This window comes from Calidris pugnax, unplaced genomic scaffold (genome assembly GCF_001431845.1).
Source record: "Calidris pugnax isolate Ruff unplaced genomic scaffold, ASM143184v1 scaffold56, whole genome shotgun sequence".
In the NCBI taxonomy this organism is placed as follows: domain Eukaryota; kingdom Metazoa; phylum Chordata; class Aves; order Charadriiformes; family Scolopacidae; genus Calidris; species Calidris pugnax.
Genome location: NW_015090839.1, coordinates 13,868,497 through 13,892,560, shown reverse-complemented (window position 1 = coordinate 13,892,560; position 24,064 = coordinate 13,868,497). Strand labels below are relative to the sequence as shown.

Sequence of the window (24,064 nt, the reverse complement as noted above, 5' to 3'; positions counted from 1 at the left end):
ATCAGTTTGTATTTTATTAGTTTAATCTGAGACATTTTTAGCTTTGTCATGTCACTTCAAAATAATGCTGACTTGTTGGAACTGGTGTTGAGTCCAGAAACATGGATAAGAAAATATAGCATTTAAAACCACTTTATGATTTTTGGTGACAAATGTCTGACTGAAAATTCTAGTTAGATGTACAAATCTTGATATTCTTTTTAAATATTTTTTTTTTCAAACTACTTCCTCCCCTTATAATAGTTCTGTGCTTAAAAGCCTACTATTGTTTACATGTTTTGCATTTCTAGTACGAGTTCAAATTACCTTTTCTAGATAACTCTCAAAAGTCGCTTTCCTAGATAACTCCAGACAAATAAATTTCTCCTTGTAAGCAGATTTCAGAATATTCCAAAAGAGGGGATGAAAGGGAAACCACAAGGGGATGTTTTTGAACTCAATATGCGTATTTTAAAATCTTGACAATTAAATACATTGGATCGTGAGACCAATTTTCCAATAAATTTTCCAATCTCTTGGTTCTTTTGAAATTTCACTGGATAATACAGAAGTTAATGCAACTCAGGGAACCATCTTGCAAGAGCCAACAGATGATCTCATAGATTAAATCCCTAATGATTTTTATTTAAACAGAGATTTTTGTCAAGTGCAGTTGTTTGGGCTTTATATTTGGTCATACTCGAGGGTTTTATTGAATTTTTCCAATAGGACCTAAAATAATATATTGCTTTTTTTCAGTGATACTGTCGTCTTCTGTATAATTCTTCACTTCTAACCAAGCTGTAATGTCAGCAGATGGAATCATAATTGACAGGGAAAATTTTAAAGCATTCTAAATGTCATTGGACCTTTTAATAAAATTAATTAGCCTGCCACAGAGAAAATTTACTAGTCTGCTGGTTAATTTCACAATGTAAAATCATGGGGTAGGTGGAAGAGCAGGGGAAAGCTTATTACTTTTAAATAATTATTTAAAGATGTGTGCCTTGCCCCTTTCAAACATGGATTGCAAACGCAGCAAGAGCTTTTAAAATATTCTGAATTCACAAGCAGACAAATTTCCTTTGAAGAAATATAGTACAGTTGAAATTAAAAGTTATCAGGTACTAGCTAACGATGAGTCACTGGTTATGTGGAAAACTGGTACAGGCCTTAAACTTGATTCTTTTGGGATTAATGTTCCCTGTAACATTTAAACATAAGTCAGGAGTTCAGAAATTGTGCCCAGTCCCATAATGAATCTTGATAAAATGCTGGTTTCAGGAAAATTAAACATCTGAAGTTATTTCTATTTCATTGTGCATTTCTTAGCTTACTGGAATTTAACATTAGAGAGCATTAGAAAGCACCGTGAACCAATCCTATTTAGTTTTCAGAAGAGTCCCAATGCATTGCCTAAATTGTAATGGGATTTGCAAATGTTGGAAGCTCTTAATGCCATATATTCCAAACATAGTAACATTTGGAACTAAGTTAGGAAACATTTTGAGACCTTTTCTTTTTTAATAATGAGGTATAATTAATCATTGAAGAGTATACTTTAGGTGTCTCTGTATGATGTTTAGTGGTATTATCTGGAAATTTTCCTGTGGGTAGTTTCCTAGTGAATAAAGCTCACTCAAATGTGAGCTGCTCTATGAAGATACCGTAAAAATTTGTAGTACAATCTTTTGTTCTTGCAAATTTGCAACTTGCAAATCTTGCAAGTTTGTCTACCTGTCTACTTCCCAAGATTGCTAGCACCCAGACAAACAGGTCTTCCTTTGTTCCTATCTCCCATGAACACAGGGACACCTAAATACTCTAACTCTCAACTTCTTCCTATCCAGCCAAGTCACCATGAAATCTGTTCTGGTATCGATTGTTATATTCTCCTGCTACGCAATCAGCTGAGTAGCTGGCAGGTCGGATCTTTGCCTGCTGAGTATACTGGAGAGGAGACAGAATTTATATTAAGTTCTTGTGTCAGTGCTGTCTATATAGAAGTCAGAACAGAAATAAAATGCCAAAAAGAATAAAATGTTAACTGGATACAAATATGTCCTTTAGCTAGGTCAGATCTCTATAGTGCATTTCTCAGGAAAACAGAATTGAACTCTTAAGTATGTTTTCTAGCATCTAATTTGTGATTGTTTTCTATGCAGCTATACTGTGTGTTGATGACTCCGTAGTAGATCTGGAAACACTGGAAGCACTATATGAAAATGTAAGTAAACTGCGGTAAAGCTGTGGTTAGTCACCATAGTATTTCAGACACAGAATAAGTAAAGTTTTATTTTATGCTGTCATTCTAGACAAGAGGCATTATATAGAAAAAAATCTTTAGGGAATTTAACATTAAAATAAGAAACATAAACAATACCCATTGACATGCTAATATCTCTTACTGGCTTAGTTCTTAGTCAGAACTAAGTCAGAACTTAGTCAGAAAATTAAAAGTGGAGTGCCTTTGGAATCAGGTTGAGGTGTAAACAAAGGCGAAACATCTAGCAGTGTTCTCTGCTGAACTGCCTGAAAAATGCTATCCTTCCTGAATGCCTATTTTGTTCTAACATGCTGAATTTTTCTCGTTTAAGATATAAGTGGCTAAAACAGTTAACTCAGTCCAGTGAATTGCTGTCCTTACCCAAGTTGCTCAGTAGACTGAGTATATAGCATTCGTGATCTGTGTGATGCTGAAGTTGCCTGAAAGAATGCATTTACACTTGGCTGTAGAGAGATCAGAGCTGCTGCTCTGACCTACACTGTGGGAAGCATCCTATAGCAATATTTGCAGTGCTGTGCTCTACAAGGATGCTCTGCTTTGTAGCCATTGGTAGTGAAAAGCACTGCAAGGCACTGAAGGAATTTATCATGGATCTTTATGTCTCATTTTTTGCATAGTCTAAATGTTTCCCAATAAAAAATGTAATTGTTACTTACAGACAAACAGGTCTATTAGTAATTTGGTATTAATTATTTATTAATTACTTTATATTAATTCACTCAGAGAGCTCAAAAGGATGAACTGGAGAAAATCAAGCAATATTATCAGACTTCAAAAGAGGAGGAACTGAAGCTTCTGGATAAACCAGAACAGTAAGATTATTTTTTTGTAATATTTTGTCATTATATAGTATAATCCTTTGCTGGTACGTTAAAAGGGATCTTGATACATAATTTTTGGTAGCTAATTTTTAAACTATTTGTGTATTTCAAGGTATGATGTAAACTTTACCTCTATCACATAACTTTTTTCAGACATGAGAGATTTAACAATGTCAACTTGGACCACCAGAAGTGATAAAATATGTAGCCTTGAATCAATAAAAATGTCTGTCCCCATTCTCACTTTTGTAAAAGGCTTATCCTTCACTTATAGCTTTTAGGGCTAAATTAATGTGTCATAGAGCAGGGCCAGACTGATTTTAGTTATTGTTTATTTGAAAGAGCTACACAAACAGAGGGGTTTAGTGAGTCCTGTGACAAAGACACAATATACACTCTGGTCATGCTGACTGAAGACTTACAAGGCTGATTTCACAGTTCATCTCCTCTGACTGTTGTGGGCAGTGACAACTGTTAGGATGAAGAACTTTTTAAGTGTTGCTCCTTCTGTTTTAATAAACCTTAGATCAATGTGAAAATCACAAGTATCCATGAGCAGAATTGTATTCCTGAGTTTTATTTTAGTGTTCAGATTTTGGCCTTCCAGTGGTGATTGTCTTCTACTACTTTGCTACTTTTCCCTTTGTACTTCCATCCCCTTCTTCTAATCACAGTGCAATTTCCTGCCCGGAGGCCTCTTTGCCATCTTGCTTCCTTTTTCCTCTTGTCTGTTTTTGTCTTTTCTGCGTTCTTTGGCATAAGAAAGGGAAAGGGGAGGAAGAACTGAAATAGCGGAGATAGTATAGGGTTGGTTGATGTCAGAATCATAGAATCATAGAATGGTTAGAGTTGGAAAGGACCTTAAAGATCATCGAGTTCCAACCCCCCTGCCATGGGCAGGGACACCTCCCACTAGACCAGGTCGCTCAAAGCCCCATCCAGCCTGGCCTTGAACGCTTCCAGGGATGGGGCATCCATTACGTTTTCGTACCTTTTTTTTCCCATTAAAATGTTAGGGGTGAAAAGCAGATTTATTTATTTATTCTCCTCTTTTCCTAACACAAGGCAGCTAAATATTCATTTGTGACTATCCGCTAGGGAATAGGTTAATATTGGGAGATGAGGCTATCACACTTTTGATGAAGATTTGCTGTCATTCCTGAGTAAGACTTAAGACAAATATCCGTAAAGTGTATATACTAGCTGCTTCTTGCAACCCATATCCATGGTTTTCATTGCATTGGGCATAAGAATACATTGTATGACTATTTGATGTATTCCAGAACTTGAATCTTTGGCAATCTGTTTGCTGTATGTCTGAGTGAAATAAATATTGATGCATTTTGTATTCTGGAGAATACAAATCTTGTAGAGCTCTAGAGTTATAAAAGGTTGTCTGTTTTTGTAAATTATAGTGGAGAGAGGTTAATCTTAATTAAACACAAAGTTGGATTTATGCTATCATTGTTCCATAATTAAAAGTAAAGAATTGTAAATAAAGGAGTTATGCCTGATCTTTCAGAGTGAAATAGTAGCGTCAAAGACAAAAGCTACTTTTTATCAATTATTACCCTTTGTGTTCTTTCTGCAAGTCTTAATTTTTACCCCATTATTAAACTGTGTAGGTTAAGAAAACTAGCTTTTTAAAATATTGCTCCAAGGGGAGAACAATTTACTGATGATGGACTTATGTGAATTTTATTGGACCTTCAAAATGTCCTTTCTGCAAATGCAGTAGATCAGGTACTGCTGGTTTTGTTGTCTAAGTCAACCTCTATGTCAACCTAAATGCAGAACTGGAGATTTGTTGGAACTGTACTACTTGTATTAATTCAATAAAAGACTAAAGACAGAAAATTGCTAAATTTGTATGTGTGATTAAAAATTGCTACGGGGCATAAGCCTCATGTATTTCCTTTAATGAGGATCAGAAGTGCAAACTAAACTTATCAAATGGTACCAAATACTAGCAATAGGCATCCATATAATGAAACATTGATGTGAATTCCCTGAATTTTAAAGGAAACTGTTGCCATTTTTAAATGCTTGGATTATCAGACAAATAGAAAGCTTTAGTGGTATCACTGATGCTGTCCTGCACATGTGATTTTGATTTGTTTTGCTGGCATGTTAGATTTGCTATTGTTGGCACAAACTCTAAGTATGACAGCAACATGACAATACCCCCCTAAATTATGCTTCATGGTTATAGTTGTTAAAATGCTAATATTCGTTAACATGATAAAGATTTATATACAAAATTGGCCACAATTTGGGGTTTTGCTCACGGGATACAGATGGTTTAGCTAGTTTCCTCGAAGGTGCTTTTAATTGTACTATAGTCTCTGTAAAGTCCTCTCTACTGTGAAAGATGTACTGATGAAGGAATTAGTAGTAAAATCTGGTATTGAGCTTTCCTGTTTTGTATGTAGTTTGAATTCAGGAAGTAGTGAGATATTGATAATTTCTGTCCAAGTAATGCCATTTACTTCTCTTAAAAGACCACTTTCCTTTGACTTAAGTTTAAATCCTGCTGGTTTACTTAGAAGCTTGCAGGATTAGACACACCTTTTCCCCCCCAAAATATTTCTGAATTTTATATTCTTCAATGTGGATAAACGTGAACTGATAAATAGTTTACCTACATAAAATCAGCCTCCTTTGTCTGTCTGCTGGAAGAATGTTCTGTTACAGTAGCAACACAATATTATGCCTGGCTTGAAAGTACTCTCAAGTCCTTTATTACAGGATCCTGGTAGGATAAGAGTTCTCAAGTAAATGCATTTTTTATTTACAGTTTCTGCAGGAGAGGAGTAAAATGGACCTTACAGTGATGAGCAGTAAACTCTCAATGTTTAGAGAATATGTTAGAACATAAGAAGTGTAGCAATGAGAAACCCATCAAAAACCTACGTCACGCACATGTCATCGTTAAAGTCAAAATCATACTTTTCTAAACTAAAATTGCAAACATGTCTGAACTGAGAATATTCTTTTCTCTCCAAAAGTTTTATCCACCTGAATTGGTCATTTATAACCACAGATTCATGCGATGATTCTGTGTTTAGCAACTACATTTTTAGTCAATATGTTTCCTTTTTGTGACAGATTTCAGTTATAAGTGTCCTGTCTGGATATTTATATTGAATACTTTGAATTCCAAAATCTTGAGGGGTTTTTTTTTAATTTTTTTTTTTTAGTCCTGATGCTCTTTTAACTCTCGGTACAATTATGTTGTATTCTGGTGACCAGCAGTGTGAGAGAGAGTTGCCTTTTCAAGGGAAGGCAAGAATATGTGTCATTTGACTTTTTTAATTTAAACTTTTAAAATGCATGTATGTTAGAACTTTAGTGAAACAGTTTGGGTTTTTCTTTCTTTTGTTTCTCTCACACAAAGTGCAAAGTATCCTCTTTTTTTCCTGGCAATACCATTCATTCCCAATAGGAAGCATTTTTATTAATACCAGCTTGGCATTTCTTTTTTTCCCACTGCTTAAGTGTAAGAGCCAAGTTGGGCCTCCCCAATCCTTCTCTCACAATAGATTTTTTTCTTCAGGCAAGAGAGAAGAAGATGGAAAAAATGATATTCCAATTAAAACATAGTATTTCACAACAGTCACAGGTGGATTTTGCTGATTTTTTTAGACAGTCACTATGTATTCAGCGAAACATTGTATGCATGAGAAATTTTATAAAGTGGATTTGAAGATACTGACATAATTCATTATGAAAAAGAAATAATTTGGAGAAATAAGATGTATCGGTTTATAAAATTTAATAAGAATTCAAGCTAATAATGGTTCATAGAATTTCCCATAATTCAGAGAGGTAGAAAAATCTTTATGGCATTGTGTTAAGGGGAACCTAAGGATGTCTGTAGACAGGAGATTTAGAGGAATTTTTCAGAAGTGATATTGAAGAAAAAGACATCTTGTTTCTGGATTTCAAGAAAGCATGTGCATCACTGAAATCCTTGACTCAAAACCCTCAAAGCAAATCATGCAAACCCTATTATAGGAAATGTTAAAGCTTCTTGCATTATTTAGCCAAGCTTTTACATTTTAAATTGAAGAAGAGCAAATGGAGGAATTACTCATGCCTTTGGGATGCTTTCATTTTGTGATATCCGAATGGGAGTTGTTGAATATGCTTCTATTTATTTTTATTTACCAAAGAATTAAAGAAAGCTGGAATAGACTCACGAGGAAAGCGTATACATGAGAACAGATAAAGAGCAGATAAAGAGTTAGTAAGTTTGCTGAACAGTAACTGGAGAGAGATATAGTCTGCAAGTATTTTAGAGCTAAATACACAGCTAGGTGCATTACCATAAAACATGCTGCTGTATAACTGGAAGTGTGGTGCAAATTAGTAAAACAAAATTGAGGCTGAACATCAGAAGAAATTTCTTGGCAGACGTTTTATATTATGAAGTAACCTTGTAGGAATATATTGAGTTCCGTATTGCTGTGCACATTTTTAAGGGAAGCAAAAACACATGAGTGAAAACAGTAAATAGTGTTTCTCTAGCTCTTTCCTTTTCTCTTTTTTTTTCTTTTATGTTTTTTTTTAAACCTATGATCTAGGTTTATCATTCTTCTATTTATTACTGTGCAGCTGTGATAGTTGCTTAATGGATTAATGTGATAATGATAATGTCTTGCCTTTTTTCTGATATTAATAGGATTTCTTAACACATTGACCATGAAGAATATAACAATTATAAATTCTGTCAGATATGATTCGAAGTAGGAAAGATTGCATGTATATTTCGTGCTGCTACATCTTTAATCCATTATGCACCCCACAGATAAGAAATATAAAGATTCATTAATGCTCTTTTTTTTCCACAGATTTTTATACGAGTTATCTCAGATCCCCAACTTCGCGGAACGAGCTCAGTGTATTATCTTCCAGTCAGTTTTCTCTGAAGGTATAACATCAGTGCACCGGAAAGTTGATATCGTAACTCGTGTTTCCAAGGTAAGTCTAATGAAAGCAAAATAAAAAAATAAATATATTTTAGACTATTTGTGCCTTTTTTTTTTTTTTTTTTAAAAAAAAAAAAAAAAAGGCAAAAATAGTCTAAAATATTTTTATTTTTTTTTTTTTAAAAAAAAAAAAAAAAATATATTTTAGACTATTTGTGCCTTTTTTTTTTTTTTTTTTATGATAGCTGATGAGCTTAAGTTCTGATTATTGGCTTTTCAGGAAAATAAAAATATATCAATTTTTTTAGCTGCTTTTAATAACAAAATGAGGAAGAAAGAGGGAAGGTGAGTTGTGTGTCATGCCCTATGCTCTACATAAGAAAATCTACTTTTATTTGTATCACAGGTTTTATTACTTTGCACATTAAGTAGAGTAATAACTAATCTCCATAAAATATAAATGAAATATCAGACTAGCTTAGCATAGGGCCTTGCAAGCTTCCTTTTTTTGTGTATCAGTGGTGATGATATCAGCAATAGATGGCTATCACATTAATTAACTTATTACATTCTCCTGGTATGTATACATATATGTTAACCCTGATACAGCAGATTTTTAGTACTCAACAAAGTTTTGCCTAAGATTTCTTTACTATGAATGACTAAAGACAAGATTTTGAAAATATAACAAATAAAACATGAAAGTAGAATATGATAAGAATTGAAGAGAAATTAAATAGTGACCTAAAGGTATAAGATCTGGCAGGACAGTATTTAATAAATATTTTTTTTTCCAATTTGAAGGTTAGCTTTTCATTGGCTTTGCTACCACAAATTTCCCATGCTCTCCACCCTTTTGGATTTCTTTGCATATTCTAACAATAAAAAGTTACTTAGTGTTTCCTTTCCAAAGGAAAGTGGTATTGCCTTCAGTTTACTTATGAGGAGCTCACACTACAATTGATTTATCCAATGTTTAGGCTACATAGTTAAGAATTAGGCCCATGGCCTCAGATTCTCAACTGACAAGACAGATGTCGTTATATGTAAATTAAAATTTATTCATTCTCCACTGCGTTTCTAGATATATGCTTTGAGGCATAGTCCTTAGCCCTGGTATATCTGCATTAAGTATAGATCTAGAAATGTGAATTTCCAGAGCACGAGGACCAATGAGAAGCAGACTGAATATAACAGTCCAAGTTTAACCTAGTGGGCAGCAAAAGTAGCACACTTCTATTTAACGGTGCATTATGCAAACTCTTGATAAACCACCCCGTCTGTAAGATTTTAAAAGGCTACTAAGAATGTTTTGTAATCTTCTTCCATTAATCTTTTTGTCACCTACATAGTACATGATGCCATATAATTTGCTTCATACCAATTGAGTTAAACATAGTATCTTAGGCGGCTACAGGCTAATAAATGCTCCTCTTAAATGTTTCATTCTTGTACCAGTTTTAATCTTCCTTTCCCTACAGGGGTGAAAACACACAAGAAAAAAACCTCTAGCAACAATAAACTAAACTGTTTTATATTAGCAATTAGAATTTTTGTGCCAACGGAAGTTACAGACCAGTATCTATTTTCCAGGCTTTGCTAAACATGACAAGTGTAAAGGAAATTTTAGGTCTGATTCTGGCTTTCGGAAATTATATGAACGGTGGGAATAGGACCCGAGGTCAAGCAGATGGATTTGGTTTGGAAATACTCCCCAAACTAAAAGATGTCAAAAGCAGAGTAAGTACTCATTTTTAATTAAAAATATTTTTTCTCAAATGATCTATTTTTGTTACATCATCTGTCAAAATTTAATCTTTTCTTATTTCTTAACATTCTTGCTTGAAAGAGCAAGACACTTTGTATGATTTTCTTGCCTTTTTCTCCCAACTTTTCACCTCCTTCTCCTGCACATGTGTGTATTTCCATAATCTCCAATTTCTTCTATTTAGTACTACTAGGATAATTATCTTACATGAGAACTTCTGTGTATCTCTTCCTAGTAGGGACTTAATTACAGTAGGTTAGAGACAAGTGAGAGAGTACAAACTGATGAAGTGTTCTCCAATAAAATCCCCATTCTTTTTTCTTCCTCTTAACATAAGGTAGCTCTATGTGAGTAAAAAACAGGTTTAAAAATAAAATATCAGTAAAGGTTTGGTGTAGCATATACACCAATTATACATAAAGGGTGCAAATATATAATATACAGAATTGTAATCCTCTTCTAAGAGATTTGTCAGACCCAACAAGATGTTTTCAGACTTTATTTTGAATTGGCAGTTAAGTGGATGTAGGGCATGAATTCAGAATGGCACGCACGAGAAAATGCTTGTAGATGGCAGTAAATTATTTTGTCAAAAATTGAGAATGACTAGGACGTTTTTGATTAGTCATGCTAGGATCAAAGTCAGGTGCAAACAACCTCTGGAAACTTTTTGAGGTGAGATTACTTTGTTGCTTATTTCAATAGGGCAGAGGAGGAAGTGCTAGATAATGTAGGCAATGGAAACATTGCTCACAGTAATTCTTTGCCAAAACCTACCTAGACACCATATGGATCTATGACGCAGCAAAGAATAGGAGGTATTTTCTGCTGGTACAGATTTGGAGGGTGAGAAAAAAAAACCCGTTCTTCCATGTTCCTCTTTTCCTTTGTGAAGTGTGTATTGAACTATAAGAAGGGTAGATTTTAAGCTTTTGTTCCCTGTTATGCTTCATGTATGTAGGAATGCATTTGTGAGACAGGCAATGTCAGGAAAGCAGTATTTCTAGGGAGCTTTTTGTTTTACTTGTGAATACCATCATTAACAGAGTGTAAAAAAAATGCTTAATGAATTGTTCAGTGAGGAACTGTATTATTGAAGGTTCTTCCAATGGGTTTGAGTTCTTTTTCTCCTGAAAACATTGAGGTGCTGGAGTGTTTCCAAAGAAGAGCAACAAAGCTTGATGAAGGGTCTGGAGAACAGGTCTTATGAGGAGCGGCTGAGGTAACTGGGGTTGTTTAGCCTAGAGAAAAGGAGACTGAAGGGAGACCTTATTACTCTCTTCAACTACCTGAAAGGAGGTTGTAGCCAGGTGGGGGTCGGTCGCTTCTCCTAAAGTAAAAAGCAATAGGACAAGAGGAAATGGCCTTAAGTTGCTCCAGGGGAGATTTAGATTGGATATTAGGAAAAATTTCTTCACTGAAAGGGTTGTCAACCACTGGAACAGGCTGCCCAGGGAAGTGGTTGTGTCACCATCCCTGAAGCTGTTTAAAAGACATGGAGATGTGGCCCTTAGGGGCATGGTTTCGCGGTGGAATTGGCAGTGTTAGGTTAATGGTTAGGCTCGATCTTAAGGGTCTTTTCCAACCTAAATGATTCTATGATTCTAATTCTTACTTTCCTCTTCACTGCAATGGTTCAGCTGTTTCCTATGACCACTTTTCTTTCAGTCTTACACCATGGGTAAGACATAGTACAAGCTACAGCTAAACTAGAACCAGGACAAGTTTCCCAGTACTTAGGTGTTCATTGGTTGGCCAGCTGCCATGAAGAAAAATGTAAAACAACTGAGCTTTGCCCGACTTTTCTCAGTGGAAGTACTAATTTTAGTCTTGCTCTTCTACCTAACCATAAACTTGTGAGAATTTAATTATCTCTGGGACTTTCCAATTTGACTGAATTTAGCTAGCATGTTCCAAAATAATGTTATGAATAGAAGTGACAGATGTACAGTACAATTGCATAAGACTTGATCCTTAGCAAAACAAGCTAAAAAATTACAGTATTTGCAGTTTACTGGTAGCCAAAATAAATATATTATCAGTTTGGACTAGTTTCCAAATGCATAAAAATGCAAAAGGACCAGATGCTACAGGCAGGCATGAAACTTCAGAGATAATTGGTAGACCGTATTTGCAAGGAAGAAAAATGCAGGATTTTGTGTATGTGAACACTAAGGTATCCTTTCTGTGTCCCACTATTCCCTTTTGGGGAATTGCCAGCAAGCAATATGACATCAAAGCAAGCTGAATTCCAGGAGCTAAGGTAGAGTCAATATTAAATATCTCTCATTTCACATAGAAGTCATTTATTCTCACATGAGCCTAGAAATTTGCTTAATATAGAGACTTTTAAAAATATGTAGCTCACCACTTCAAAATCCCTGTTTTTTCTTCTGCAAATACTTCTTAAACAAAAGTAATAGGTTTGATAGTTTAGCATATAGAAAATAGAATAACAGGTGTATTTCACTCTAAAAGGGCAATCACATGTTCATGAATCACCCCAGTTCCTTTCTGTCACATGACCTGCCAGCAATGTCTTCTAAAACCGTTACACAAGCAGAAGGGCTTTGTCTGCATGACAGAAATGACTTACTTAGTTAAGAATTTTGCTTGTGTATGACATTAATAAAATATAATATGCCGCAGGCTCTAATATAGGCGAGGCAGCTCTGTCGTTGTTCACATACAAACGTTTGTCCTGATGCCTGTCAATATACAATATGAAAACACATCCAGAAAAACTTCAAAGACATTCCAGATATAATTCCCTGTATTGTGACTCTTTTGTGTTGTTGAGCAGTACCCTGTAATGTATAAGTTGCAGTTTTACAGTTTTTCCTTTACTTCATCTGGCCTATGCTGACCCACTGACATGTAACAAAACAAAACGATGTTGTGTACAGATGTTGTATGTTGTATGCAAGACCATGGTAATGGTGATTCCACAAAATTAATATTGAAATCCATATTTGTAAGGCAAAAGGACATCAAATATGCTTGTTAGGTACATGCTGTCTGGTTTTATATTTGGAGTAAAATACAAAAAAAAATCTTTATCTCTTTCAGATCTTCATTTTAGATGAATTGAGACTAAAGGAATCAAGTAATTCAATTCACCTTAGTGTATCTGAGGTGACTGTAATATTTAGTTAATATTCTATTCAAGAATAATTTTATTAATTTTAATAATTTTCTTCCCTGGCATTTAGAACCAAAAGAAGCTCTATGGTGGTATGATCATAAAAGACTGATTTTTTTGGTCAGTAATGCTAGGGCTGAAGATACTGTTAATCCTATTTCTCACAGCAATATAAAATAATAATCATATATTTATTTTGAAATAGAGTACATTTTCACTCACTTGAAACAGTGGTAAGCACAGACATTTTTAATAATATATTTATTTTTCCTAGGATAATGGGATTAATCTTGTGGATTATGTCGTCATATACTACCTGCGCCATTGTGATAAGGTAAAAGATTCATTTGCTCTATCAGCCTTTCCAAAAGTAGGTTTCTTTAAGAGATTCTAAATGGGTTTTGTATTAGCTTTTCAAAAATCTGAACACAGTAACTCTGATGGAAAAATCCTTTTTTTTTTTACTTTCTTAGAATAGTTGTGGACCTCAATAGGTCTGAAATTTGCTATAGGTTATATGATAAGGCTGTGGAAAGTTTTACATCAACAGTTGAACTAACCACTGCTGGCAATTGCCTGTGACTGGGCAGGTGATCACTCCCATCTTGTCTTCTTGCATCCTAGTTACTGTAACGTTGTAAATGTTGTTCTGATGTGGTAATAATGGAGGACAGAAGCACGATTTCTCTCTCATGGCAGAATGCAGGGACAGGTTGGTATTTTAAGAGAAGCAAATCAGCTGATGGGGATGAAGTTAGAAGTTGAAAATGTGGGAAGAGGCATGGCTGCTGCTTAGAGGCTTTTTCATAGATATCATAAATGCCTAAATTTTTTGAGAGGAAAATTTGAACTATTGTTTTTTAAATGAAAATATCACTATTAATTGATTTTAAGCATGTAATTCAGATTTTTGAGATTAAGAAGGTACTCTTACTGAATCTTTGAATCTAATAGTAGTGTAATATTTCAGAGCCCTATGCCTAGTTGAGTACAGCTAATTTTTTATTTTTTTTTTAACTCTTATGTAAGGATGTTGGATTGGTGAGTTAGTAGTCATGAATACTTCTTCCAGGAGTAAGACTAAAGCAAGTGAAGGCATTTCCCTGCCCATGGCGAGGGAGTTAGACTAGATGATCTTTAAAGGGTCACCTTCCAACCCAAACCATTCTATGATTCTATGATCTCTAACGCTGGAGGGTCTGTATGTCAGGAGCTTCTCAGCTCCTGGGAATGAGCTGTAGAGGAGCTAAAAAACTAACAGATATGCAGATCTGTGTTTGTTTTCTTTTTTCTTTTTTACTTTTTTTTTTTTCTTTTTTTTTCTTTTTTCTTTTTTTCTTTTTTCTTTTTTTCTTTTTTTCTTTTTTCTTTTTTTTTTTTCTTCCTTGATAAGGGAAATAAAATGTCATTACTGTTTCTCAGTTCTCAGTGTATTGACATATGTATTCTTTTCTCCTTTTTTAATATTGCTGAAACTAAGGCTTTCTAACTCATTTATTTAAATATTTAATATTTCTGCAAACTTTCTACTACACTGTAATTTTATGTTAGGGAATTCTGTAAAACAAAATAGTTTATCTTCCTTAGGGCTAAATGGACACAGTGGAAATCTCATCCACTGTACTTTTTCCCCCCAAATGTTCATATCTTTATAATAATAACATTTTTCCCCTGTTCACAAAACAATTAGTTCTCCAATCTATGAGTTTTCCTTTATTACAGACTGAAATCTGTGCACAGATGGTATTTTAAACTCACTAGTATATGCTTATACACAGCAATGTCATATTAATACCATTTATATACTTACTAAATTTCCACTGGAGATACTGCTTTCAACCTTGTAAGTATTTTTTGTTTGTTTTTGGTTTACTTCTGATATTTTTTCTTACTGTGCTAAAAATAAGGCATATACATAGGAGTTCTGTGCAGATATTAATCCATGTGATTTGTTTAGCCGCATAGACCTTCAACTGTTTATTTTTGTCTGTATAAAATGCTTCAGGCAATATATAAATACTGTTTTCAATTTATGCTTATAAAGTGTATGTATATTTAATGAATTGGGAGAGAGTGAAACCACAAACTTTTGGCATAAGATCACTTGTTGCATTAAAATAGAGATTCACAGTTTTTAAGAAACTTCTAATCCCTTATCTAAACCTTTATTGATATTAAATGAACTTAAATGTTCTGAGCTAAATGTTGTTTCATAGTTTAAAAGAAGCACAGTTTGCTTTGCGACATCTAAAAGAAAGTTTCAACACTCAGAATGGTCAGGACTTCATCTTGAATTATATTTATGTTATTTTAGCCAGAGTGATTTAAAATACATTATTTTTGCCGTTTTATAACTGTTTCATAGATGATGTTTCAAAAAAATTATTTCACTGCAAATGCATTCAGTTTTCATAGTGGGCTGTTTGTTTGTTTGTTTGTTTAGGAAGCAGGAACAGACAAGAGTATTTTTCCTTTACCAGAACCACAGGATTTTTTCCAGGCCTCCCAAGTTAAGTTTGAAGACCTAATAAAAGACTTAAGGAAACTGAAGAGAGATCTAGAAGGTAACTGGGAACTTTCACATTTGTTCTGCTAACAACAAAGTGCCATTTAAAATGTGACCTTTATGAGGTTTTCTTATTGCTAATTAGGTTTATAGTGTTGATTCATTTAGAGTTTTTTACACTGTGGCACAAATTACTCACATAAATTAGGAAGAAAAAAAAATTCAAACTCATGACTTAATAAAAATGAAAGTAAAGATACTGAAAAGTAATTCTCCCTTTTACAACTGAAAGGCACCTAAAGAAATCTTTCTGAAATTTTCTTTAGTTATGTCTGAATTTTCCTCTGGCTTCTCCAGAGCTGTGTGTTTAACTGTAGATATCTGTTAGTTCCATAACATAAATACTTCACTACTTGTATAACAACAAGCTACAAGAAAGAGTTGAATACTGTTAATGTAGAAATAAGACACAGCTTGCCAAGGCACAGCAAAGGGAAATGGAAAGCTCCAGTTCAAAATATTTTCACCCTGGGATATAAAATAAACATTTTAAAATGTTTATTATAAAGAGGGGCTCAGAAACCCAACTCATCTATCAATCAAGGTACTGAGTGGAAATAAAGTAGGAAGGGTTGCTCTCTAAGTGTTCCAAGCAGTTTCATTTTTATTTTGTGCTTCATATGACTTTCTAAAATAAATCCAGCAAATGATGACTGAATATTTTAAGCCTGTCTTTTTTGTTAAGGAAAAGTTGCTACTTTTACTGAAGCAATTTTCTGTAGAAAATCAAGTTTAGGGAGAGAATCTACATAAAAGACTATAAAAATTTCTCCATTTACATATATACCTCTGCATCAAAATCAAAGAACATTTTTAGACTCAGAGTTGAACAAGATGATAGTTTTTATTTTTTTTTCAATGTAAGGCAATAAAACCATTACGAAATAATTTATCCTTACAGTTAGAAATCGCTGGATTAGGTCACTGCTATCTTTAGGATAGTTTCAAAGGTTAACAGTGGTAGGAAAGTATCAGTTGTTGTTTGTTCGACCCGGGCACAAGTGAGTGCTCTATCTCCTCTCATCGCTTGGCCCTGTAAACCCCTTGGCCTGCCCTCTTTTGGGCTAGTTTGTGCAGAAACATGATCTGTGTTTGATCTTGTACTTTTTCAACATGTAGTCCTGCTGTCATGCATCTTAGTCTTGCAGGATCTGCATTGAGGCTGTGACATTCACATCATACTTGTTCTACATTGCAAAGACACAGATGGCAAGTAGGAAAAGCTAAACACTTTAACTGATTTAAAATAAAAACTGCAGCTTTCTTCTAATCACTGATTTCTATTTTCTAAAACAAATATTCTTAGGTATTTATAGAAAATCTAGATAAATTCTTATGTTGAACTTGTTTTCATAATTCTTCTTTGTAAAGATGTATTTGACACCCAGCCAAACCAATTAACATATAAAGTTAATGACAGCAAAGATTTGAAACAAAAAAGGTTGTGGAAATGTTTTCAGATGTTGGTATTTTATCACTCAGAAATATGCAGCAGAATTCTAACAAGCATTCCTGTGATTAGTTTCTCTTATATTTAAACAAAGAAACAATTACTTGTATAAAAATATTGTATCTATGTGAAACATTCCCTTTCAAATTTTTTTCTTCAGATAATGCTGGAGTTTATTTTTAAATCAAAATTTTAATTGAAGAGGTTATAATTTTAACACGTACAACAAAGATTTGATGAGTCTCTGTAGTTTATTGTAGCCATTAAAAAGTTGTGGCTGCTGGCAGAATACCAGTGAAAGTCTAAAGCTGAAACAGATGTGAGTAGCAGAAACCAAGTCCAGAGAAGCGTCGGGCCCAGCTATCCAGACAGGCGCGGCCCTTCAGATGTAAATAATTTGAACAATATTAACTGGGGCTGCCTGTGTTATAGGGTACATTGGATTTATATCGCAGTTTGGTTGGCTAAGGTAGTCTTAAACAGATTACCTTGGAAGTGGGATGAGACAAAGGTAATAAATGAAAGAGGGGTTTTCTTGTGTGCCATTCGGGAACGAACTAATGTTCCTGTTAGTGACTTACTTTTTTTCTGAGATTCGTACAGAAAAATTAAAAAAAAAAAAAAATCAACTCTTGTGCCTAAAATGGCAATTCTGATAGACACTTAACATTATAGGTGTCATTTAGCATTTGAAAATATTTTCTACTAGTTTATCAAGGCATTCATTTATCTTTCTATCATGGGTATTAACATAGGAAAGATTGAGTTATCATGAGTGGCATGTCTTAATGGTGTAAACCTCTGGTTTGAAATACCTAGACAGTGTGGAACCAAAAGTTCAAATCTAGATGGAACACAAACCCTTTCATCCTTTTCAGATAAACAGATTGAGTTCCATACAATTTGCTATTTTGAAGTCTTTCAGATTAGACTTTAAAGGGACAGACTAATTTAAATCAAAAGGGATTAGACTAAAATTTGGCTCAAAAATTCAAACAAATTTTTGGAGAACCTTAATTCAACAGGTTTTTAACACATATTCCAGAACAAACTTGGTAATCACGAGCATTTTTAAGTTAAAAAGAATGGCAAACAAAAATATGCATTTAATATAAGCTTTTAAGGGGAAAGAAGTGCAAAAGAATGCAATATTAAGTAGCGAGATGAAAAATTTTAGACTGAAATCTGGTTCCACTTTAAAGCCAAAAGCAAAAAGAAATGTCTTCTGTAAGCTCAGGTTCTCACTCCAGGTTAGTATAGTCAGTGTATTTCCAAGGTTTTCAAATATTACATAGTAGTATAAACAGATACATTTATTAATTTAATAGGTATTAACTTTCCAGTTAATCTTTATGGAAAAAAAAGTTTTTGCTTTGCATCAATATTTTAAGATTGTAAGATATAGTATTCCTTTGTCTGGGGCAATGATTTCTACTTTTTCCTTTCTTTATAACAAAATATGATTTCCCTTCCGGTCTGGACAGTGCTACTTCATTGGTATTCTTCTGAAATAAGCACAAAGTGTTTGAAATGTCTAATCATAAGATTTTTAGAAAGAAAGCCACTTTACCAAAGTATGATAGACTTGTATAGGTTGTACCATGAACCTTTTATTTCTCTCTCTCCAAAGTTGAACAATCTTAATTATTCAAAATTAGTTGCACTGTGGATTGTTTCCATCTGTCATACTCATTGGTCTTTTTTGGAATACAGTTTGTAAAATTTTAAAATGCTGCTCCATTAATCAAAAGGAAGCAATATTAGGTTCCTTGTATCATTTATAGTAATGTTCATTAAACCTTCTTAGTGTTCTTGACCTTAGCAACTGAAAGAGCAAAGATACTTACTGAATGCTTAAAAATGGGAATCAAGGTAGGTCCACCCTTGAAAGTATTCAGTCACACCTTTATTTCTCATAATTAAATTTCCTATGAGATTTTAACATTCTAATCCTATTGAAAATTCACATATCTTTTGCTTTCACATTCTGTCATGACCACCAGTAGAGATATTGGTTGCCATTTTCGTACTAGTATTTTTTCAGTACTGGATATATGTTTTAAATTTTTATTAACTGAGTGTATATGAGTGTATATGTAGGTGTTAACACACACATGTACATGACTGAAAGGAAGTTATTTAATCTAAAATAGAAACAACACTTCATGGGTAAGCTATCTATAATAATTAGTTGGGTTTTGGTACTCCAGGAGACATGCTTTCAAACTGGGGACCTCTTAACACAATTGTTGGGAGATTTGTGTCTTGCATAAGTATGTTACCTCCAAAATTTCCACAGTTAAGCAGTGGAACTTCATGAAAACTTCAGTTTATGGCAACCCCATCTTGTAAAATTATATAACCCTAATAAAAGATAAAAGGGAAGTGAGTAAAACTATGCATGAGAAGTTGAGAAATTATAATCTTGCATTGGCTGTTTTCACATTATTTTTCATACAGAAGCATTACAAGTACCTTAAAATCATAGAGAAATGTGGGTTGTTTGGTTGGAACGTACCTTTGGAAGTTCTGTGGTCCAAAGCCTTTGATCAGGACTATATTCATATTTAAATCAGGTTGAAGAGTGCCTTAGCTTGCTCAGTTTTGAGTCTAAGGATGGAAATTCCAACACCTCTCTGGGCACCTGTTCCAGTGCTGAATCACTGTCTCGAATATTTTTCCTTATCCCTTGTGAGAATTTCCTCTGCTGCAACTTGTGACTATTGCTCCTTTTTCTTTAGCCATGCATTTATGAGAAAAGTCTGGCTCCATCTTCTCTGTAGCTATTTGTTAGGTCATTGAAGCAAAAAACTAGATCTCCAGTTAGCTTTCTCTTCACTAGACTGAACATACCTGGCTCCCTCTGCCTCTTCTTCAAGGGTTCATTTTAATTTCATTCTTAAATGGCAGCATGATGAGATATGTCTTATTTTGCAGATATGAGTATGTGTGTGTGTATATCTATTCATACATATATATTATTTTTCCTAGAAACAGATCCAGTTCACTGGATGTAACTAGTATGGTGTTGCCTTAATGATACCAGTATTGTAGCTAATTAACCTTGTCTCTTAGTATGTCTGACTAGACTGTTGCAACCAAGCTGTTGCATCTACAATGCTCTCATCTCATAAGGGATCTCTGTTTCACATTGTATTGTGAAGTGGGGATGTGTTACAAAATTAAGACAAGAATGGAAGAGAATTTAGAAATGAGAAATGGGTGGAAATTGAAAAGGGTCACTCTTTATTCTTGTAGTCACTGTCACTATAAATAGAGGTGAGGAAGCTGCAAAAAGAAAAAATAATCAGTTCATGCTCATTTAAGACTAAAACACTATGATTTTCCTGTTTTAAAATGCTGAACATCTCTTTCTATCAAGGATTTTAAGGGAATATATTTACCAGTAGGAAAATATACAAGAGCAGAAAAGTTTAATCAGTATTATTCAAAAGAAGTTAATGTAAAATTCTTAAATGTGTGTGTTCCCACCAGAGTCTTCAAACTGAGTTAAAGTTTTCTGCAAAAAAAGTCACTAATTAACTATAAACCATTTTTTTTCCTAGAGGTTAATTGATGTTTTCAATTAGTAAACTGGGACATTTTCAGCTTTTGTTGGATTTCTATGTAAGCACAAATGGAGAAATTAATAGATTGTGTTATTATTTATTCCTATGCAATATGTTCATATTGTACGTAGTTCAAATGTAATATGGCCTTAGGTAAAGTCTGGTTTATGGAATCAAATTTTAGTGTAATCATGATGCAGTAGTTATCAATAGGGCAACAATTACAATGTTGAGAGGTTTTTGTCTGTTGTTTGCTTTACTTTATAGACAGAAAGGTTACTGGATCACATAATGAAAATTCTAAATATAAAATCAGTTTGAGTGTTACCTTTCTAATAATTCACTGGATCAATAGATATTTCTCAATAAAAGGTGATTGTTTATTCATTACAAGAGGTCAGTATTGAAAAAAGTATCAAAGGCCTTTTTCTGAAATATTTTCAATCAATTGAAGCCTTAGTCTAATTTAAATGAAATGTTTTAAGTCAATTTAAAAGTAGGATTTAGACATCTGAGTCACATACATGTTCTAGAAATATTTTCCCAGCAGAAGCAGAGAAGTTGTATGATACTTTCCAGGAACTAATCACTTTAATTTTCTTCATGTTAGATATACTTTTCAATTTTAAGAGTCACCTTAAAATTTTGGAAGTGCAGGCAAATAGAAATTTGAACTGGGTGGTGGAACGTGAGGAGCCAAATAGGTGCATGTGTTAGTTCTTTAGACATTAGATTAAATGGAGCGTATTATTTTGTAGCTGGTATGTATCGCTTTATTTTTGCACTGTCCAACACTTCCATGATATATTCTGAGGCAATGCAGAGTGGTGTAAGGAAGAGAGCAAAGGAGACCTTCGTACAGGAACGGTTTTTCTTTTTTTTCAAGAGTTGACAAAGCAACAATTTTCCTTCTCGGAGCTTTTTGAATAGTCTCTTGCTTCAGCAGGATGAGATATATTCCAGTTTGTTTTGATTTGGCAAAGATACAACACAGGCATTAAAAAATGCATTTTGTATATGTGCACTGGATTCTATTTTACAATAAAACTAACATTTTGACAGTGTTGCATTGGTAATGTTCATATGTGAATAAATTAAGTGGAAATTTTCCTAAGTGGATCATTGCTTTAAATTCCATTAGATTTTCTAGTTTGTGATAATAGAAGATAGTATGGAATGGTTTTAATAAGATTCAGAAATATAATAGAGCAAAGCAATGATATTTTAGAAGAGTTTATTCCCTGGAAGCAGATGTCTGCATGTGTGCACAAAGGCAAGGGAGAAAGCTTTCCGTCAGTTAAACAATGGCATGCTGTTAATTTTTTCTTTTATTTTTTTTTTCTTCAGCTAAAGAATCCTCAGAAATTTCTTGTTAAAAATTGTTCTGCAAATGCTAAGATTCTAAAATGAACCTTGGAAGTAGCACAGTTATGATTTTCTGTGTGCCCTTTTATATAAATAAACAAACATGTATATGTGTGTGTGTGTTAAGCATTAGTTATATAACTAGTGTACATCTGGGAACAGGAGCAATGTTGTCCCTATCAATGTGTGTGATGAATAATGAATGATGTAGTTTGGAGGGTGTGTAATACTAGCCTTGGGAGGACCAGTGACTTCATATTTATGGTTCTCATTGGCTTTTCCTCTTTGAGGGAGTATGCAGTAAAAGAAAAGGCAGATTTCTGCTGGAATTGAGGCAGTTACGTATTTACTGCCAATGATCAAAGACTGAATGGAAATACATTAATTCAGACAGTGGGACACGAGTTAGTAGTGGTGAGGCTAATTAGCACTTTTTAAAGTGTTCTTGCTAATATTGTAGATAGTTTATGTATTTACATGATTTTAAATCTAAGCAGGATGCTCTAGCTGAACCAAACCCATAAACTTGGTAGAAGAATTAATTAGGTGGAACTTTATGGTCTGTCTTGCACAGAAAATCAGAGATCCAGCAGTATACAGGGAAACAGGAGATCACTTCTCTAGCCTCTACAATTTCAGCTCATAAACGTACTGTTTCAGCCATTGCCCAGCAATTCTCTTCTACCTGATCCTGTGGGCAGTACACTAGGTAATAATGTGTTTGTGTGTTTGAAAGGTGGTTTTTTTTCCTAGCACTGTAAAAACCTAAGCTTGTTTGATTAAAAATATTATTATTGCTTCCTAAAAATATTGCCTTCCTCTAAATTAGCTAGATAAGACTCTTCAATTTCAAAATATTCATTTTTTTTACTGTTCAGAGAGAAGGGAAATTTCCGATTTCTCAGCGAGTTCTACTGGCGTGCATTTCTACACTCCTGACAGATCTTAATGATGTGCGGAGGTCTGCGTGTTTGGATCTTGACACTAAACCAAAACTTTCTACTAATAATGTGTGCTGGAATCACTTAAATAATCTTACAAAGACTTGACTGGAAAATTATAAGGGTTTAGTCAATATATTCATTTATATGTGCTGTCCAGACCGTTGCAGTATGCTTCTCTGCTGAAGGGTGCGCTGAACGTAAACTAGCAGTTCAGAGAGAATACATTAACCAGAGTCTCAGATATGTTGCTATGGTGTGGAAAATATTTAGTTTTACTAGCAATCTTTGCTCATTTTGTTAAATGTATTCTTAGGAAGCAATCTTAACAGAAAGGTTTTTAAATGATTTATATAAAACATTGATACCCTTTGAGAAAACGAGGAGCAAAAAATTTTTTTCTTTTGGATTACTTGAAACTCATATAGGCCGGAGAGTTCCTCTGCATGCCATCACATACTGTAAATGTTCAAAATGTTGTTAAACTTAATAGAAATAAATAAAAACCCCTCACAAGTCTTAAATCTGAAATACAAAGCCAGAATATCTGATCAAACTTGTGAGAATTGTTGAGATATCTGACTCTCGGCTTCCATTAGATCTTGGTTAGAACAGGTGAACTTTACAGGCTGTTCTGTTCGCCACTAATTCAATCATTTCACTTTCCTTAGCCTAGAGCTTACCACTGAAGTGTTTTTCTGTCTCATTTATACATGAGAGCTTGAGCACCTAAACAGATACTTATTTCTGTGTGTCACAAGGAAAATGTATTTCAAACAAAAATCAGAGTGTTTAAAGTTTTACTTATTAGTTTCTATCCTCTGAAATGTGTTTTTTTTAAAGAAAACTGAATTATTAATGAGTGAAGAAAATAATTGTGCATAGAAGCACATTTCTTCTTCTACATTAGCTGAAAATAACTTCACGGAACAGTAACTATACAAATGGTTAGTATGGTATAATTAGTTTTATGTGTGCTAACACTTTTTTGCATTAAATTTTGACCCTTCTTTAAGGCAATAAAACCAAAGCTTGAGAATAGAGTACCATCACAATTTGATCCTCTTCTGTATTTTTTATTTTTTTCAGTCACTTTGTCTCGGAAAATCTCACACCCTCTTTGTGGCATTTCCCTCTCTTTGGTTCAAAGGCTCCTGTATTAGTCAACCCAGCTCTGGCAAGGGTGCTACAGCTTGAACCTTTGTGTGCTGCCATCATTGAGATGTGTACCGATTATCAATGTGT

At 33.9% G+C, this 24,064-nt stretch overlaps 1 protein-coding gene across 2 annotated transcripts in view; it reads left to right on the top strand.

Moving 5' to 3' along the window:
- The window catches only part of FMN1 (formin 1), a 145,661-nt gene that overhangs the window by 68,137 nt on the left and 53,460 nt on the right, over positions 1–24,064 (top strand). For both annotated transcript variants that reach the window (XM_014941926.1, XM_014941925.1), the window contains 6 exons: positions 2,145–2,206; positions 2,990–3,078; positions 7,941–8,070; positions 9,612–9,758; positions 13,203–13,262; positions 15,372–15,492. In XM_014941926.1, coding sequence (XP_014797412.1) covers positions 2,145–2,206; positions 2,990–3,078; positions 7,941–8,070; positions 9,612–9,758; positions 13,203–13,262; positions 15,372–15,492 — 609 coding nt within the window. The remainder of the gene's footprint in view (positions 1–2,144; positions 2,207–2,989; positions 3,079–7,940; positions 8,071–9,611; positions 9,759–13,202; positions 13,263–15,371; positions 15,493–24,064) is intronic.